The following is a 16,265-nucleotide window of genomic DNA, read 5'->3' as shown; positions in this document are numbered from 1 at the left end:
ACAGAAAGTGACACATAAGAGCTAAGAGGAATAGAAATTCACTGCAAATAAAATCTGAAAGTTGTTGCATTAAGGATGTACAATAACTTTTTAAGAAGCAGATACTGATAGTTTTTTTCATTCCAAAGGCTAATAACTGATAATTGATAAGAAAGGAGACAGACCCCAAAAAAAAAAAAAAAAAAAAAAAATCCGTATTTTTTTGAGAACCATCATTTTACCATAACTAATTTTTATTCTGTTTTTCTCTGAACATTTATCGATTACTTTGATTTGGGATGTCAAAGACAATTCCTACAGAAAACAAAATGTTGCAAACTTGTCATGTAGAACAATTCTTGGCTGCAAAGTGGTGCTTTTCTTTAAGGCAATATGTTTTTTTTATTCTTAAGATGAAAAAAGTAGTGCAACGCAACACAAATCTTAAAGTTAAAAACCATCTCATGTATCGATACCAAAGTTTAATACTCCAAGTAGAATATCGTCACCACCTTTCTTTCTGTTGCGCTTTATTTCTTGAAACAGCCCTGCATAATTTTGTTTGCAGAGGGACAAACTGTCCTCGATTAATTAAAAATGACAACTAAACTTAAATTACTAAACTTAAATTAAATTAATCATGGGTCACAGCAGTAATTTCCTGGCATTTCAGATTTCTCGTGTGGGAACTGATGAAATACCTGTAAATCAGCTCAATATAAAAAAAAAAAAGTTTATTTTGTTTTTGAGGCATTCTTCCTTTGTATTGACCACATTATTAAAGCTTTAAATATAGTCTAGACTCTTTTGAAGCATTCATTCTCAGTCTGGTTCTCAGGGGAAAAAAATAACACTGAACTCACTAACCTGGAATTAAACGCTGTGACCAATTTTACGAAAAAGAAACGCTTTATATTTTAACCTCTGAGACATTGTAGTTATCTTCTGAGTAGGTGGACAAGAAAAGTGCATTATCTCCCAGTAATAAGGATAAAATCTTCTTAATTGCTTCACGTATGTCATGAGGTGGTGGTTGGTGTTGGTGAGAATGAACGCGGAGACCCAGGTTGTAGAAGAAAATGATGAATTTAATGAAGATGCTCAAAAACAGTCCAGATCAGGCAGCACGGCAGAAAGATTAACACACAACTAAATAACGGTAGCAACTGAAAACCTGAAGACTGAAAACAAGAGCTAGACCAACACAGCTTGCATGGTCTGTAAGCAGACCAACAATGAATGACGTAAACACAACATACGACAAGGATCCGACAAGAGACAAAGACAGCAGGTGGGACTAAATACACAGGGAGGGTAATCAAGGAATGAGACACACCTGGGAAGCAATCAACGGGGAAGACGCAGAAACAACAGAGACTCAGGACAGAAACTGAACACAGAAAAACCTTAAAATAAATACACAGAAACACGGATCATGACAACGTAGTCAATACCATGTATTGATCATGCTTAACACAGCACTGTTATGGGTGAAAAGCCCTCTCTATGCACATTATTTGCTGCTGTGCACCTTTCATGCACATGGCAGTAATAAGTACTGGCACCAAAACGACTCTTCTCCATAAAAAGCCTTGATTAATGTGACTCATCTAAATGAGAAGACAGGGTAGGGGAAAAAAACAACACATCATTCCTCCATTTTCTGAGAACCTGGCTATTTTATTACTGATAATGGCGGACTCAGCTTGAGTCTTTTCTGTGAAGCGTTGCTCAGGAACTCTGTAACTCTGTTACAGACTCAGAATTGTTCCTCGGCTGTCCAGTGTGAGGGGAAACTTTCAGTGCTTTACTTTCCACAACTCTGTCAACTACGATGTCGAATGAGGATGGTTCGCCCCCTGATGCTGTCCTCTGCATCCCTCATGTGGATTTCAGGTGGCACCTAAGTGGCAGACTCCCACCAACACATCCTGTCTGCTTATCCCTGACGTCTGGTGTTACAACACCGGAGACAAGAAGCTGAGGTGTGGATTCAATCCAAAAAAAAAAAAAAAAAAACTTACCAAACATATCACAGTCTTGAAGGTGTTTACTGCCACCTGGAATTGTTTTGTTCATCATTTATGAGCACAATTCAAAACTGCATGAATAAGATTCACTTACCGATGTGTTCACTTTTATGTGATACACACATAATGATAGAAGTTTCTCTAGCTTGATCATGACTTACTGTGTAAGACCAGTAAAGCCTATTTTGTTGCATAGTTCTAGTAGTGACAGCCAAGTAAGTTAGTGTGTTAGAAATAAACTTAGGAGAAGCTAAATGTTTTAAAAGTTAGCAAAAGCGCTAAACAAAAAAATTGCTGTTGGCATGCTATTTTTATTAGAAAATGAAAAACAAATATAAGATTGAAGAGTAACATGAATTCAGCCACATCCCACCCCTTCTCTGAATTAAATACAATTAATCCAAACAAATTATCATCCTTGTTCTCTTATGTAATATACGTCAGCAGAAATATTCCTCTGATTAGCTTTTTTATGTAATTTGTCTTTTTCAATGCTGTGAACAGATTTCTTGAGCTTGCAGATTCAGGCCTGAGAACATCAGAGGATATGGAGTGTTTTGCTTCAGTGTTATTTTCACATATTTAGTCCTTGAATAACGCACATTATTAAATATATGCATTGTTAATGATATCCAGTGTTACTCTGTTCTGCTTTTTATAGATATTTTTAGGATGTGGTTAACTCAAAAATAAAACTCACTGTCAGTTTTTTATTTATTTATTTATTTTACAAAAACCCACCATTTGAAGACAGGGAGAAAAAGAAGTCCACAGTGATCATAAATACCATGACCTTTATGCTGCTTTTCCAGCCAGAGGTAAATGAAAACGATCTCCCATCTTTCTCATCTGGGTTGAATCCCATTGAGAACATGAACTTTTCTCAAACAATACAGACAATGCACTGCCTTGCAAAAAGGGTTTATACTTCACATTGTGTCACATTACAACCACAGACCTTTAATGTGATATGAGTGTAGGTCATACATGGCAGACTAACACATAATGGTGTAAGAAGAAAAAAAAAAGCACGATTCTCAGTTTTTTTGCTAGTAAAAATCTGAAAAGTGTGGTGTGCATTTTTATTCAAGCCCTTTCTGAGTGATTTCAAAATAGTCTTTAGGACTGATGGTTTTGCCAATTTGACTTAGAAAAATAGCTCAAGATCAACCAAGTTAAATGGAAAGCATCTGTAAACAACAATTTTTTGAATTATGCTACATAATATTCACATCTGAATTTGATCTAAACCATTCTGTTTGCTATTTTGTGTCCCTGTCGTAACATCCAGATTTCTGAATAGCTAATAGACTTTAGGTGATTTCTGAAGAAAACTGATTTGATTGGTGCTGCTGGATTTTGCATATTGGTGTGAATGGGGGTTAATGCATAAGCGTGCCACAGATCATAGACAAAGAAATGGTTTATCTTCTCAGAGGATCCAGGTTTAATAATTTGGATTATCTGAGAGTCACATCTTTCCTTTATTTTATCCCCAAACTTCATATGTGTCCACATTAGGTTCAAAGCAAGTGAGAATTAGAAACAAAATATTCTCTGCTTGGTGAGCATTTCAGTGTTCAGTTTCCTCCAAACAACATTCTCTGAAGGGTTTGACTTAGTCTGCAGTCCAGTAAGCCAGCTGTGTGTTTCTAGTACAGTCGGCCAGGCCGTGCCAAACCTGTAATCGCTCTGCTGCGCCCTAAACTGCTTCTGATGTCTGAGTAAATACACCACATCATGAGTTGAATCCAGGTGCACACATAGTACCTTTAGCACAAGCTGCTTACGCACTTTTATTTCAAACACACAAAAAATAACTTCCATTATAGTGGAAGACCTATTTTAACCCCGATGCAGCAGTTTTCATAAACACCATGTCCAAGTCGAGTTTGAGAAAGTGAGTAGCAGCTGAAGGGCTTTTTATTTATTTATTTTTCCTACAAAGAAACCACAGGTGCTGTATTTGCAGAGCACATGAATACAAAACTGGGTTGTGTTTTGGTTTTTGCGATTGAATCCATTGCCTGCAACACTTTTTTTTCAGGTATTAACTCCCTAGGCAGACAAAGCGTAAGTCAAGGGTCTATCACTTGGATTCGGCAGACAAAGAAGGATGGTGCTGATCTTGGTTTTTTTCTATCAGCATCTGAATCCCCACCTCAGCACTAAGGAGACATGCTAACAGTGACGAATTAGACATTAGAGCAACAGGCCAACCCTTGAGGGACATTCACTCAATAATCTCATGACTGCAGGGGTTCAGACTTCTAAAATGCTTCAAGTGTTTCTGTCACCTTAGTGCGGATCAGCACAGATGGAATAAAAGCATTGCCGGAGGGGTTTTTTTTTTCAGCATGTATAGCAGTGTTTAATGTGGTGAGAGAGTTTATTTCTTTGTGCCTTTTAGATTGGGAGGAGTTGGAAAGTTTTTTAGGTCCAGCATAATGGGAGAATGTAGGTCACAATAATAGAGGTTTAGCTGTGTTGTTGTATTATTCTGAAAACTGAATCAAACAACAAATGCTTCTCCCTTATGATCTGGAGCATTAATGTGTTTCCGTCGTGTATACTTGGAAGAGTCTACAGACTGACAACGTCCTGAAGACTCAGCACAGGTTGGGCCCGGCTCTGAAAGCGAGTACGGTTAAAACGGAAAGGGCAGCCTGAAGGAACATCACAAACATTCATTATCATTCTCCATAGTATTCCCTGGTGATATTTAACAATGGGACTTTTATTTGCCAGCCTCTAATGAGCCTAGAAAAAATAACCTTTCCAAATTGTCAGGGCCAGTGTCACCTTTCAGAGGAGATGGGAGCAGATTTATTTTTGGATATGCTATATGCGTTTATACTGATAGCTGTTTTATTGGGGCTTTGGATCTTAGAATCAAATCTACTGAAGTACTGATAATACTTAGTTTCATTTTACTGCTTTAAAAAACATGTTTTCAGTCAAAATTTAAAAATATTAGTTTTTGAAGAAAATATCCATACAACCTGTAGCTTGACTTCTTGTTTTCAACGTATCTTTAGACAGTGATATTATATTAATAGTTTGAGATTATTTCAAACCACAAAGTGGAAGGGAAGTCAATAGTATAAGGAAGTGCGGCTTACATTATGCTTATTATTTGGGAACCAAAATCATAAACTTATTCTAATGTTGCCTCTAAGTGGCTGCTACACACATAAAAAATATTGAACGTTAATGAAACAAACAGTTCAATTGTCCTTTGGTTGGTTTTTATCTCATTAAAAAAGCAACACATACATATCCATATATTCATAAACATTTTTAGTGAAGAAATTGGGTGCATTGTTGTGCCTCTTGTTGCTAGTAGCAATTAGCTGCATTACAATAAACAAATAAGCTACTTGTGGTTGTCAATCTTGCAGCTTGAACTGCGTGCAAATGTAAACGTACCATAACCATGATATTAATGTCATGCATGGTATAGTGCAAAACTAAAGCTTTTTCAAGCATCCTGTGTACCAGGGGTCTGCAGTAACACTCAGAATTTACAATATAAAGTATACAAACTCTATAAACAAAGCTTTTAACGTGTAATTCCTCCATTTTATTTTGGCCAACAACAGAAAATACAGATACACATTTCAGCAGCATTCACGCTACAAAACCAATCTGAGAATCTCTTTCACAGAACAAATAAGGCACCACTTTAAAACCAAAACCAAAGAGATAACCACGAAACATCTACGCTGGTTGTTTTGCTGTCTGCAACTGTAAGTCACTATACTGCAGTCCAGGGCTAAAAGAACAACTCAGCAAAATTATGAAATAATCTGGAGCAAAATTGAAAGCCCTGCCCAAAATAGAAATTATTGTAACTGGTGTTAAGTGCACTGCAAAAAGATGCAAATGACATCTGTATTAAAGATATGCAAATTTGCCCTGATGATTTTGCAGAGAAAACAGCTTTTCTCTCCAGTTTATAATGAGCATTTCCAGGCTGGACAATGACATTTAAATCTGATGAGTCTGAATTGTGAGGATAGCAGTACAAGAGACTCAGCTAAAAAGACAGAGAAGTACTTAAACAGCAACAACAGACTATCTATTTAAACAGTATAGCTGCAACATCCAAATAAGACATAATTAAAAGTAACCCTAATCATAAAAATCCTGATCTCAGTCCTGCTGGTCTGTAGTTTCTTCATAAAGTCACCCAATGCAAAACATAGTAAGGCTCTGCAATAGAAAATAAGCCAACTACTCTAAAATTTTAATATATTCTCTGGTAATGACACATGATCAATATTAAACACCCAGAGTGCTTAAACATGAAATGCCTTGGCATTATTATTCTGCGTGATCACACGCTGAACAGCCAAAACATCGACATCACAGACAGATTAAGTGGGAAACACAGATCATCTCATTACAATGGCTGTCGGGAGGTTTTGTGAAGGTTAGTGCTGAAACCGGATCAACACAGGAGAAGCTCAGGAGGCTTTAGATGTTTCTCACAACAGCCCCTAATGCTGAAACTTGGCTGAAGAAAACAGGGCAAAAACAGGAAGGATCATCAGGAATGCGAAAGTGGAATGAAAAATCTGTTTTGCTGCAGGTTAGTCTCAGTAAGACGTTTATGCGCACATTTCTCCCTCTTTGAAAGCACTAAGTTTTCAAATCAAACTGTAGGTTTTTAAAAATTTCTATAACTTACAAGATTATATTGAATAGATTCAGAGACAACAGAAATCTTTTAAAACAAGGAAAGAATGGTGGGTTACTTACTGTACTCTCCAAAAGGTGAAACAATCCAAAAGCAATTCTGAACTCATTCAAGAGTTATTGCAACACATATTGCTAATTCTGATTCACACTTACCAGCCAAATTTGTATCTCCTTTTTCCTTCAGAAAGTCTTTTATTCTTTGTGGCATAAATTTGACATGTTGTGTCCATACTAAATGGTGCAAATGAGCCGTTTCGAAAACCTCCCAATTTTAAGTCACAATCAAACTGGCACTGAGCCGTTACCAAGCAACCCCAGCCGAGCTCAGCCCATCACCTAGCAACCCAAGCAGATCTCCAACACATTTAGTCATCTGGTTTTACTGCTGTATGCGCTGTGAAATGGCTGCAGCAAAAGACAACTGTTTTGTTGTTGACTTACCACTGAGAAAGGACATGTTCAGTTTTCAAAATTGGTTGTATAATTGTGCATCTGTTTTTGCAGCCATTTTCACATGCAGTGTAGATGTTGAGTTGGGGGGTGTGATCAGCAGCAGCTTATCTGCTATCAAAATCTGCTATCAAAATAGGCAGAACTGCCCAGACTAAAATCTCATTATCTAAGGCTGACTTAGATAATGAGTCAGTCTTAGTCTTAATTTGTTCAAAGAGGCATAAGAGGCCACCTATAAGCAATGTTTGGACATTTTATGGCTCAGAGGGCAAGAACTCATTCTTACAATCTGATTTGCCAATTTTGATGAATTGCAAGATGTGTTTATTGTTCATAACTAACTAGAGTGACATCTGGAGTTGTTTTGTGCTCATTTATTCCATCTGCTTCAAGGTTTGACTTGTTGTACTAAGTCATTGTAGGAGCTTCTGCTACCTTTTTTTAATCTCAGTCTCATTTTCCTCACTGGAGATTTTCTCTTTTTCAAGCAAGTCTGTGTGAAGCAACGTCAAACTCTTTCTCCCCTTGAAAAGCCATCAGTGAAGACCTGTATCAGAAGTGGACGACAGAGCAATGGACATAGATGGTGCATTAAACTGATAAAACAAAACAAAAAAAACAAACCCTCTTTCTTCTGCATGGCTGTTTGTACTGATATAGAAGAAGGGTTTGTGAAGAACTCTGCCCAGGCAACAGATCTTCAGAAAGGAGAAAAAGATTTTAAAGCTGTATTCTGAAAGAAAAAGAAGAACAAAGACAGACATACTGTTGGGTGATGTGTGTAGTAGCGCTTCAGAAACTTGAAAAGATGTTCTCCAAACATCACATCCTGCTGCACTTCAAATCCAACAACAGTCTCAGACAGAAAAGTTACTCACTCCAAGGATAAAAGACCCAAACACATGTTGAACAAAGTGGTTCATGCAGTTCAGCTCAGTCAGAAGTGCTCAGATCTTTTTAAGGGAGAAACTGAACTCCAGACAAAGATCAGCTATCCACTTAACTTGTGAAAGATTAGGGTGTTTTTTAAGGATGGGAACACATATCTTGGGTAGAGTAAATATCTAAAAGGCAAAGATAAAAATAAGAAGAGCAATTTGTGTCTGGTTTCATGAATCAAACTTAGTGTTCCTATTTGGTAGTAGAGGCCATTCAAGATGTTTTGTTCAATTCAATTCAGTTGATTTATACAACAGTTACAACCCAACATTTCTGGGCACTTTCCTAAAGAAAGTCAACTCAGTTCAATCACACATACATTCCAGCTGATCATAGTTATAAAAACAGTGCATTAAGCTCAGTTTGTGCAAAGTCTTCTATTTAAAGGTAACCTTTAAAATAGTTATCTGACTGCAAAGTTCTCATGTTTTCAGAATTTTGTTTGCGCTGAAAAGATTTCTGACGCGGCATGATCCGAGGGAAGAAGTCCCAGTTGTTTGTCAGAGTTCAGTTGTTTCCTGGAGTTAGTTTAATAAAATGATCTGAGAGACCTCAAGGTTAAATTTTATTCTTGTTTTCCTGAAAAAATAGGAAGTTATTTCAAAGAAATTTCACCAAAACATTTGAAAGGCAAGCAGAAAACTGATGTCAGCAAAGCAGTTCTGCAGGAATGTCCTAGACTTCTTCTGCTTCATGCAAAAAGAATGAATTAGAAATGTTACCAAGCCGGATCCAAGTATAAAAGAAAACTGAGATGCTGTCAGCAGAGTTTACACACCATGTTTTTTTTTTTTTCATCTTCCCCTTCAGCAAAGAAATTTACATGTCTTTCCATAAAAGAGAAAACTCCGTAGCGTTTGGGCATGTATGCATTGTCTTCTTGGAAAATATCTCTTCCTGTGGTCAACCTGCAACACTAAAACAACCAGTAAAATAAAGTTACGACTTGTCTCCGGGGTAATTGTGATAACAACGACTGTGTCTGATGGATGGGCCTGAAAAATGTAGAGAAAATCCTCAGTTCACTGAAACTGCAGAAAGAGAGGGAAAGTGGAGGCAGTGACACTCTGTCTCCTATTTATATGTCAGTGTGCAGGTGGGATATGACTGACTGAGAGCTTTTAAAGCATTTTATCTGAGCCAAGGTGGAAAATGAGATCGAGTGGACAGGATGCTTGAAAAATACTTTTTAAAAATATTGTAGGCCCGTAGTGAGGCCTGATTTTACAATTAAGCTTAACCAGGAGAGTCAAAAAAAGAAAACGTTTTTGAGTTTCTTAGAAAATACAACTTTCTTTCTATTATTGCATAATAATACATGTTTAAGCATTTAATTCTCATTTGAGCTGGTCAGACCATTTTCTTCCACATATTTGCTGTTTTGTGGCAAAATAGAAAAGGAATTCCTTTAATACTTTTTTTTTCCCTTTACCTCTTGTCCGTAGCAGAAGGATTTGTGTAGTGCACTACTAGCTGCGGACCTGTCAACAAATTGTCCTTCTGTATGCCCAGCTACTGTCAAAGTATAACAAACTTGTAATATTTCACACAACTTTGTCCAAAAGACAGAGATAAAATCATATTTGTGACTCTAATTGAAATAAGTTCTGATTTATTCGTCTTACAGAAACCTTTTACAATAAACTCAGTCAGAACCGTGCACAGCAGCATGTGTTTTACTCCATTATGGAATCAGATTTAGCTCTGGAAGGACAGGATGTTGAATCAAACCCCTGAACCACCCAGACAGATGAAACGTCTTTAGAAACCAGGGTAAAAGGAGCACATCCTGTACACAGCCATGCTTTTCAATGTTCTGGGTGACATTCACAAGGTGCATAAACCACTCGGGGCAAGTAATTTCCTGTGTTTACACTTACATTTAAAGGTGACATGTGCTGCATTGTCCCTCAATAAATCACTGTCAAGAGAAGCCAATACTTTCTTCTTCTTTTTTGTTTTTTTTACCTCTACTCATAACGTTTGTCGAGCAGCTTGACATTTACAGTAACAGGACAGGTTTTTCACTCAGGAGCTTCTGGTACAGTGCTTATATTTCTGTACCTGTCAAATTGAAGTTGCTGTAGAGAAGTCCAAATAACAGTCAAAGAAGCATCTCCTGCAAAGCAAACAAAAATGAAATCACTGGGATTCAGCAGAAGCTGGAGAGCATGACGGTTATTCCTGAGTCAGACAGGAAGGAAATGTCTTGGGATATAATGGTTAGTTGTTCAATGAAACCTCCCTATGCCTCATTGAAGGAGCTTTTTTTTTTTACCCAATTGTTTGTCTTAAAAATACATCTGAGTCATCATCATCGTTGTGCGTTCCTTTGAGGTTGTCTTCAAACAAGCAGCTACAAACAAAGGAACACTGGAGGCATCTAAGACCGGCTGGAACAATGAATATTTCATGTCTTCATTTTGCCCAGTGCTTCTGCAGGGACCAGTTTATAAATCACTGATAGCTCTGTTTTCATTTTGATGTCCTCCTTTACAAGTCTTAACTCATAATGGTGGTCAATATATATGTCTGTTCAAGTTACTTCCCTCTTGGGATTTGTGTCAGGTATTTTCATGCATCTGCACACAAAAATTTGCAGCATGCTTTCTGAGTCCAGTTTTACTGATGTTTGCACAGAGTCTGCTTATCAAAGGAGAGAAGACTTTGACAATAAGAAATAAAAACAACAAAAAAAAAACTTAGGGAGATTTTTTTCTTTCTTTTTTACAAATTGATTTGGAGGGATTTGCTGGTGCAAAAGGGGAGAAAACACTTCAAGCTGAGCACCAGATGTAATACTGATGTAATGTACATGTTTGTTAGAAACATTTCATTTAACTAGTTTGCAATTTCTGACACTACAAAATCCAGAGGAAATCTGCTTTTGACTTGGCCCCACCTTGGCCAACATTCAGCTCAGCTCCCTGGTAGGAATCAGAGGTTTCTCCAAACAGTTACAGAGTTATTAGTTATGTATATGTTTCATTGTTGTTTGGCATGAATAAGTTAGATGGAAAGTGTAAATTAATGAGTGTCAGAGGTGCTAGAAGGCAGTTTTCAAAACAGCCAAGTTGATAACACTACTGTGGCTCTCTGGTACCTAGAAGGTAAGAAATTAAGCCTTTTCTCCTAACTTTGATCTACTGCCTCAAGTTGGGGATTAAAATGTGGGGGAACCAGTGCCAGTGATGTGCTGCAGTCAATATTTTAAGTATTTCCATCACTTCACACAAATTCTGTTTGAGAAATCTACTTAAGCTGTAAAGGACGAACATCAGGGATATTTATATCATATATATCATCATAGGCGATAAGATAGATCCTTCTACATCTAATGCGACGTATTTTACTCTGAGTTTGTGATAGAAACAAAGTATGATATAATCGTGAAGTGGCAGAACAAGGCTCCACAACTTTTAATATTTGTCAACAAACAGAAATCTAAATGGCCTTTCAGATATGTCTGTACCTAAAAGGTCTTTGTACATCGATAAAATGAATATTTTTTTATGGAAAAGTAGCACAAACTAAGTCAGATTAGATAAAGAACATCAATTCCTAAGTCTTGCCAGACAGAGTCCATTTTCACATTGTCCATTGAAATATTCCCCGTGAATTGTTTATTATGCTCCTTGAATAGGCTAGGACAGGTTTACAAGTTAAAACATGTTCATTACATTTTTTTTTTTTAGACAAAATTACTCTTCGATAATGAGATTTTAGTTTGTTCATTTCAGTATGAGCTGTTTTTAGGGCCTCTTATTACTTTAAATCCAAAATAGCCCCCATACTCAACAGTTGTAGTAGCAATTATGCAACTATACATCTTTGAAAAACAGAAGTAGAGCCTCCTGCACAACCAACAAAAATGCAGCAAGTGGTTTCTGAGTGGTAGCACTTGTCTTTTCCAGTAGCCATTGTAAAGCTGACCAGGTGAACTGGAAATCAGCTGGTTGCTAGGTAACCGTGCAGTGCCCATTGAATGTGACTCAATAAAATCAAGAGATTTTTGAAACGGCTCATTTTCCAGACACCAAAAACTAAATAAAAACAGATGGGTTGTTTTTAGTAGCAGTAGAAACTCAAATGCCCCTTTAAAGCTCATTCCTGACCGGTCTGGTGTATTGCTTGAACTTCGTGATCTTTCTGTACACTAATGTTCTCTAAAAGTCCTCTGAGGCCTTCACAGACCTTTTTGTTTGTAAAATCCACATGTAGTTTTCATTAAGCTTCCAAATGGTCTGATTTGTTTTGACCCATCACATAAAATCCCAAATTAATTATGAGAGAGAGCGTTCACAGTTGCACTAGCAGAATCAGGGATTTTAGTAGAATGTAAAAATAAAGTTTGAACTCACACACACACACACACACACACGCACGTACAGATGCACACACACACACACACACACACACACTAAACATATACATGTGGAGTGACAGATTTAAACACACTCTCTCTCATTGACAGGGGAGCCAAACAATACAGAGGAGTTGATTAGGGCTGGAGAGAAAAGGACAGTCGGCTCCAGCTGCCTCTCTCAATTCATTGTCATTAGCAGTGGAACACCAAGCCCTTTTCAAACTCATTAGTTGATAAAACAACCCTCTGATTTCCCATTAAAAAACCCATTGGTCCTCCCTCCCTGCCCTCCCCACCTCACCCTTGCATTCCCACACCTTCAAGTCCTCCCCCGACACTGTAAAATAAACGAGCAGCTCCTATCCATCCCATGTAACAAGAAGCTCCGTTGCATATAGACTGTACACGCAAATTTCTGAGCTGCAGATTTGAGCAGACTACCTGTTTTCTGTAATATTTGCATTTCAGGATTTAGTTTCTACTTTTACTTTAAGCTATGTGCCCTCTTGGGAATTTTGAGCTGATGGGAGCTATTAGTGGGCTAAAATAGGAAAGTAATTGTGCGTCACGCAGTCGGGATGTGACTGAGTTTCTAATACACTCTTCTTTTTTTAAGTAATCACCTGAATATTTTGATTAAAGAGAAGTGAAATCTTATCTTGTTTCCTGGCAGAATAACAATTTATTTAAATTTTGACAAAAGGAAATACATATTTGTGCTTTGAGCAGTTGAACAGCTTTGTTTATATACATTTTAATACACTGTTTACATACATACATACATAATCTACTGATCACATACTTAAAATCGAATTATCATCACGTACTGAATATTCATAAATATCAAAGTCCCCATCACCCATATACCAATGTGATAATCTAAAGTTGTAAAAAATGTTCCTTTAACTTTTTAATTGTCAAAAACATTCATTTAAAGCTGCGTAGTGTCAAAATTCAAGTCAGCATGTCTCATTCAGCCAGGATCAACTTTTCTAAATTCTTGAACCATCATCTGAAATAAAACCCACAGCGGTTAGCGCCATTCTGATTGATCCAAGCGACTCGAACAAACACACGTACGAAAAGGTGACCGGCAACACCAGCGAGAAGCCACTCCTTCCTTTTCACGTCCGAGATCCTGAAGACGCACCTGAGCACAAAGTTTTTGTCATTTCTAGTTCTGGCTTTGAGAAGCGTGGATGCTTCTTCATACTTCTTTTTTTTTGTTTTGATTTTTTTTTTTACTCACTGTAATGGGTCAAACAGGCAGTTTTGGTTCTGAGAAAAACATTAACATAATGTCAGCAGAAAGCGTTTTACAAGTTTGCATGGATGTCCTCGTGTCGCAGCACTTTGTAGGTGACCCAGTAGAAGATGTTGAAGATGAGAAAGCTCAAGGGAAAGACGGCTCTGGATATGGTGTCGATCCGTTTGGCCCGGTCAACGAAACGCTTGTGAAGGACTTCGCCGTCGTACATAGTGACCGGGGGCAGAGGGGAGAACACAGTGGGCCCTTCCACGGCGGTCCCGTCTTTGGCTTGCAGGCAGTGACCGAGTCCATAACCACGGAAGTAAAATCCTCGGCTCTCCCGCATGAGTTCGTCCTCCTGTCGGAGCAAACACAGGAGAAAAAGCATTTTTAGTGGTTTTTCTCTCCATATTTTTAACTCAAGGGGATTACCACATGTATCTGGAGACAAGTTGCTCAAAACTGTAGCAGTAAAAATTGGTGTGAAAGCATTTTCTGAAAATAAGAAAAAAAAAACTCTGAAAGGTGACAAATGTTTAGCAACTCGAATGCGCAAAAGAAAAACGCAGATGTCACTAGCAATTTTAAAGTTGTTGACGGAGAGTAGACGCTATTGTTGCAAAGGAAGCTAAGAAAAAATAAAAGTTGCTTTCTTCCCCCATTGTTTACGTTTGAACTGACCATCTCTGGCTTCTTCCTGTGCAGAATTATGGTGCGTTCACACCAAACGAGATTTACGTGTCTAGTTTACATTCAAAGTCTATGTGGATCGCGGTGTGTTTCTTGCATCTAGCGCGGTGCGATTTTAAAGTGTTTGGAGTATTTTGACCGTTTGATGCACAAAGCACGTCCGACAAATAGGCCAGCAACAGAAACAGCAGCTAGAGCGATTTTAACGCATCTTAAGTGCCCTTGATGTGCCTCAATCAATGTTCCCTCTAATTCTTCAGCAAGTTGCATGGCTTATTAAAAGAATCAGATTACAGCAGCAACTTCCATTAGTTTGCTTTTAATATAAGTGATTTGCCCCACTTAAAATGAAAAAAAACAAAAACATTGCTGTTCATGAGATGCATAGTATGTTATATGTAATATGTCCTGCTTTGGCCATGGTGAGAAAAGAGACATTACACCTTTCAGACATAACTTTTTGTTCACATTAAAACATTCACATTCTGCACAATGAACTGTGTGCTCTAGCTTGTGATACTGTATAAATTCTTGTCTGTAAAATATTTAATTACACAGTTTTTTCACATCTGTCTTTCTCACTTCTCCAATGGCTGTACACTTTGTCCAGTGTAGAAATGTCTGCTGATCCATAGTCAAAACTGATGTCTGAGCTCAGTGCTTCAATGTCAAATGCTGACACTCCTTTAATTCATCATCTGGAAAACGAGCATCCATGTGACCACTGAGCTTACTAATAAAAAGAGTAATCTCACCAGTATTCCTCCTCCAGCAGCCATTCCATCTTAAAAGAAGCACATTTCTTTTTTACTTTGGTTGATGAGTGGATGTCCCACTGCCCGTTCACTTAGCCATGATAGGGTGTTAGCTTTCGCGTCTCTTAACTCCGCCGCACTGTTCCTACCTAGCAAATCTGCACGGTGCCACAGCGCATATGACCAAGGCACGTAGACACAATAGCAGGCGATGATTGGCTGCGTAGCGAAAGTGAACCGTATCGTATCATTGACTGAACAGTTGTGACCCACTGAGTTAGATCGTTATGTGTTATTGGTCCATAGTCAAAACTGATGTCTGAGCTCAATGTTCAGTTTATTTGGATTTTATTTTATGCGCTGCATAGATTTTATTGTGCGCTGAAAATGTACGAGCAGTGTGCGATTGCACAGGCAAGCAGCTTAGAGGGAACACTGGCCTCAATATAGACTTTGGATGTAAAACAGGCGCGCAAAACACTAGGTATCGAGCAAAATGTCAAGCAGGCATGAAGCATTGGACGCAAGAAACGCATCTGGTGTGAATGCACCATTACGACGGATGTCTAACATCAATGACGTAAAAGTCAAATAAAATGTGACACGACTGTTCTGACTGCAAATACTTGGAATACTATCGAATGTCACATGTGGGAATGGCGCAGGTCGGATATTTTTTGGAGGTGAGAGGATCAGAATTGGGCCATTAAGATTGCCATAAAAAAGTCGGATATGGATCGCATTTGCCAGAGTGGTCTTTGCAGTGGTAATCTCCTGTTTGTACTACAACAGGTCATTTGATAAAACTGGATCCATTTAGTCAAACAATAGTTTTTTTTTATTTGAATTCAGTTTGACTAGCTAATCTGTGGCATGTTCTTATTTCAGCACATCTATTTTATTGGATTTGTTTGGTTATGTAATTAAGTGTATTAATTGATAGGTTGTTTTTATATATGCCAGAGGAAAAAACTGCCAACAAAAACATTTGAGATCTGAAACTTTAATTAGAAACGCAATATTCAAAGCTCATCTTCTTTAATATCCTGTGCAGATGTTTACAAAGTCTTCTAATGACTGATCTTATAAATGTTTTAGAA

The 16,265-nt window shown here is 37.8% G+C and overlaps 1 protein-coding gene across 2 annotated transcripts in view; it reads right to left on the bottom strand.

Annotated features, from left to right (window-relative positions):
- Positions 1–13,132: 13,132 nt before the first annotated feature.
- Positions 13,133–16,265, bottom strand: part of glra4a (glycine receptor, alpha 4a) — a 57,411-nt gene continuing 54,278 nt past the window's right edge. For both annotated transcript variants that reach the window (XM_015036543.1, XM_015036542.1), the window contains one exon: positions 13,133–14,078. In XM_015036543.1, coding sequence (XP_014892029.1) covers positions 13,788–14,078 — 291 coding nt within the window. In that variant the 3' untranslated portion in view covers positions 13,133–13,787. The remainder of the gene's footprint in view (positions 14,079–16,265) is intronic.

This window comes from Poecilia latipinna, unplaced genomic scaffold (genome assembly GCF_001443285.1).
Source record: "Poecilia latipinna isolate Pla-1442-1.1 unplaced genomic scaffold, P_latipinna-1.0 Scaffold372, whole genome shotgun sequence".
Lineage (NCBI taxonomy): Eukaryota > Metazoa > Chordata > Actinopteri > Cyprinodontiformes > Poeciliidae > Poecilia > Poecilia latipinna.
The sequence above is the reverse complement of the archived record's forward strand: the minus strand, read 5'-3'. Positions and strand labels throughout refer to the sequence as shown.